This window comes from Rhipicephalus microplus, chromosome 3, assembly GCF_043290135.1.
Source record: "Rhipicephalus microplus isolate Deutch F79 chromosome 3, USDA_Rmic, whole genome shotgun sequence".
Lineage (NCBI taxonomy): Eukaryota > Metazoa > Arthropoda > Arachnida > Ixodida > Ixodidae > Rhipicephalus > Rhipicephalus microplus.
Window position 1 is genome coordinate 203,665,125 of NC_134702.1, and position 4,069 is coordinate 203,669,193.

Here is a 4,069-nt window from a genome sequence, read left to right on the forward strand (position 1 = left end):
ATTGAATGACCACAATTTAATAGATGTGGGAGCGCATGCACCTTCCTCGGTGAGGTTCACGCACTTTCAAGGCATCTCTCATGCTCGGCTTGACCGTGTATATGTATCTCTAAGCTTATGGTCTCACATTCATAATTATGCTGTAAAGCCCATATTTTTTACAGACCATTGCTTGGTCACTGTTTCTTGGGGTCCTAAAAATTTTCGTAAAACCCCTCTCAACTGGGACCTATGGAAGCTTAAAATACAGTTGTTGTGTGAAGATTGTTTTGTTAAAATAGTAAAAGAATCGGTACAAAAGGTAAAACGGTGTCGACAGCTACCAATTTTCGCTCAATGGGAAAGGTTCAAAGAAAGAGTCAAGTATCAGGCAATTAGTATTTCATGCGAAATAGCGCAAAGAAAAAAAGCTGAAAAGCGCTATCTTTATGATTTACTTCATAAGCTCCATACTTTTGAAAGTGAACAGCCGGGATTGTACGGGGACGAGATAAATGTGATTCGAGCACAGATACAAAAACATGATACAGATTTATACAGAGGAGCTAAGATTCGTTCCCGTGTTACCCATTTCACTGAAGAGGAACCCACTAAAAAATCCCTTGGGGATGAAAAGAGATATGCACTTTCTAAACAGATACTGCAAATTGAGTCGCGGGGTTCCCTTTGCACAGAGACATGTGAAATAAGAGCTGCATTTGAAGATTATTACAAATGTTTGTTCACCGCGGCTGAGCTTCAGGAGAATTTTGAGGAAGAAGCTAACCACTTCATTGCCCTTGTGCCTCAGTTACAAGATGATGATAGACTCCCTGTAGAGGGGCCAATAACCAGAGAGGAAATTAGATTTGCAATAACAACGTTGCAGAAAAACAAAACTCCTGGCCCAGATGGCCTTAGTGGCGAATTTTACATAGCTTTTCAGGAACTTCTGATACCTTTCCTTGAGCAACTTTTTAAAGAGGCTTATGACCGTGGTGAACTTCCTCCTTCTTTCTATCAGAGCCATACAACATTAATCATAAAAAGTGCTGATCCTAACGCATTAAAGGGAGTTAACGAATACAGGCCTATATCGTTATGTAACGTTGACTGCAAAATATTTGCTAAATTGTTGACAAATCGGCTACAGACAGTGATTACTAAATGTGTAGGTGACCACCAAACATGTGGAATTCGTGGTCGCTCTATACAGACAAACATTCATAGTGCACGTTCAGTTCTTGAGTGTATAGATGGTAGCATGGACCAAGTAGCCCTCCTTCAAATAGACCTTGCAAAAGCATTTGATAAGGTACAGCATGTTTTTTTGTTCCGGCTCCTAAGACACCTGCAGTTGGGTGATGTACTATACAATGGTATCTCACTCTGTTATAAGAAGTGCACAACTAGGCTAATTGTAAATCGCACACTTTCCAATATAATAGAGTTAAATTCATCTGTACGTCAGGGATGTCCGCTGTCACCTTTGCTTTTTGCAATTTATTTGGAACCATTATGTTTAAGTGTGCTTCTAAAGTCCAGCATAAGAGGCTACCTGTATGATGCTGAGGAAGTTAAAGTTCTAGCTTATGCAGATGACATTGCCTTCATTTGCGCTGATAAACCCAGCGTTCAAGAAGCAGTCAACACTACTTTACGTTTCTGTGAAGTCGCTGGCGCCAGCATAAATTTTGATAAAAGTAGTGGATTCTGGCAAGGCATGTGGGCTACAACTCCTTCGGTCTTCGCAAATATTCATTGGAATGCGACTCCTATGAAATACCTCGGTGTGCCTCTCGATAACTATCGTAACAGCGGCCCACACTGGACCGCTGCGATAACTACAATCCGCCGAAAGGTGGCAACATGGCACGGACGGGAGCTTTCCATTTTTGCCAGAGCGAAAGCGTGCAATATATTCCTTGTATCGAAGCTTATTTATATTCTGCAGGTGTTGCATTGCTCTCGGGTACACATTCAAGCCTTTCATAGGATATTTGCCTGCTTTATTTGGAGCTCTTCCTGGGAACCCATGAGAAGAGACAATCTTTTTCTTCCACTCGAAAAGGGTGGCCTCGGCCTTGTGCATTTGTTCGTGCGACAGTTGGTGCTGCGATTTTTCTACCTCAAGGATGTGTGCCACCCATTTCTATTAGCGGTTCTTCGTAACCGTCTTTGTTACCACCTTCCTTTTATTCATGTCACAACAAGCGTTGCTAAGGAATTGCCGTTGCGGGGATTCCTAAAAGAAATTGTTGATACTGTCAGTTTTTTGAAAGCCAGGTTTACCTTAGAGTATTTGTATACTATTGACCGAACAAATTTAACCGCTGCACTTGTGAATAACCTTTTCCCCGAACCTGTTTATCGAAAGCCATATTCGCTTCTGTCTGGTCACGATGTATTATTTCGTGTACGTAGAATGTGTATATCTCCTTCAGCGAAAACATTTTTCTTTAAACTGCACACTTCCACGCTGCCAGTGAAAACGTGGCTGAATGAAAAATCAATATACGTACCCTGGACAGTGAATTGTAGACTCTGCAACCAACCAGAGACTATAGAGCATTGTTTTATTCATTGTCGTGATGCTTTTTATTTTTGGGACATTCTAAAAAGAATGTTAAGAAAAGAACTTCCTATCACAGCCCATGGTATTAGGTTCCTTTCGTTCAAAAAGAGTCTGACTGATAGTACTCCTTACGACTTGTTTATGTTGTTGGGACTTTATTCATTATGGAAAAGTCGCATGATCGATAGACACGCCGAGCCACCACGGTCGACGAGATCTGTCTTCCGAAAAGCAGCTGCTCAAGTGCGCAGTGTTGTCGAGACTTTTGACCCCGTTCCGGAGTGGCTTCCCGTTCTTGACGCTTGTGTGTGTTTGTCTGACTTCTGATGAAGTATGTTCTGTGTACTTTACTGGTGATAATGTCATTCATTAAAGAAAAAAAAGGGTGTAGCTCAGTGGTAGAGCACTCGCTTCGCATGTGAGAGGTCTAGGGTTCAAACCCCGGCACCTCCAGCCATCTTTTTTTTTCAAGCCTCTTTTTTTTTCTTTTGAGTAGCGTCTTACTAACTTAAATAATCTTCCTCGCCAGCTGACAGCACTCACTAACTGCCAGCTCGATATCCTGCGCCGACAAGTATTCGCTGCATATACAGGCACAGCTCAAATCACTCAAGATTCTGTTCACTCGCTTTTAAGGGGAGCTTTTGTGCTTTTGTGAGTTGAATATTTCGGTGGAGGCAGCATCGTACATGAAAAACGGGGCTTCAGCGAATCTAATTAATATTTGGGCGCGCAGAAATGCTATCCTTCCCTTGGAGGCGTCCATCAGAACGTGACTTTTTATCCCCCCATATTATAATAATTCATGCAGCCGTGGCTGTCAGGGTTGCCTGGTCAAAAGGACGAGAATTATTTGTGAAATAGAAAAAACGAGCCAAGATGCACACTTGAGCCAAAAGTAGCTGCACGTGTGTGAACAAAACTTGTGACGTTTCTTTGTGAAGAGTCAATTCAGGTGCATCTTGTTGGAAGTGTAAAAAGTAGTGCAATAACTCATCAAAAACCTAATTGCCAAGATAAAAACATATAATGTTGACTTTAGAGACGTTCTCGTGGAGGATGACAAAAATTATTGCACTGTTGCCAAAAGGGCACTCCTTTAATGCATTTCATGTGACTTTTCTTATGAGGAGTAGATGCGCCGGCCCTGTGACGGCAGTAACAATGTGTAGTGCATGAGTGGGCTCAAAACCGCAGCTGATGTAATTGAAGCATAAGTTGTAGTCACTTTCTTGATTCTTTCTTTCGTGTTAGTGAACTCCGAGCAATTGTTATTACCGAGTCGCAGTCTATAAAGAAACGACACACAGTTTTTGACCTATATCTGGTTTCTAATGCCGTTGAGTACAGAGCCTTCTCTAAAGGATGACCTTCGACTATTCTGTTCGCCTGCAATTACAGTCGAAATTCACCTTCCGCAGTACATGTCTTCTAAAATTACGTATCAAGCAAAGATTTCCCCGAGTAGCAGCCACGTACCCAAAACTCTCGTTATTTGTGTAATGCAAGCGCAAA

General features: G+C 41.9%; 1 protein-coding gene across 1 annotated transcript; it reads left to right on the forward strand.

The window, feature by feature from the left end:
* Nucleotides 1-1,741: 1,741 nt before the first annotated feature.
* LOC142803481 (uncharacterized) lies at nt 1,742-2,881 on the forward strand. The gene has a single exon (XM_075888594.1). The coding sequence runs from the start codon at nt 1,757-1,759 to the stop codon at nt 2,879-2,881; it is 1,125 nt and encodes a 374-aa protein (XP_075744709.1). The 5' UTR covers nt 1,742-1,756.
* Nucleotides 2,882-4,069: the final 1,188 nt, after the last annotated feature.

What these genes read in the sequence shown, in the direction of transcription:
- LOC142803481 (XM_075888594.1), top strand. Translation starts at nt 1,757, where the DNA reads ATGAAATACCTCGGTGTGCCTCTCGATAACTATCGTAACAGCGGCCCA.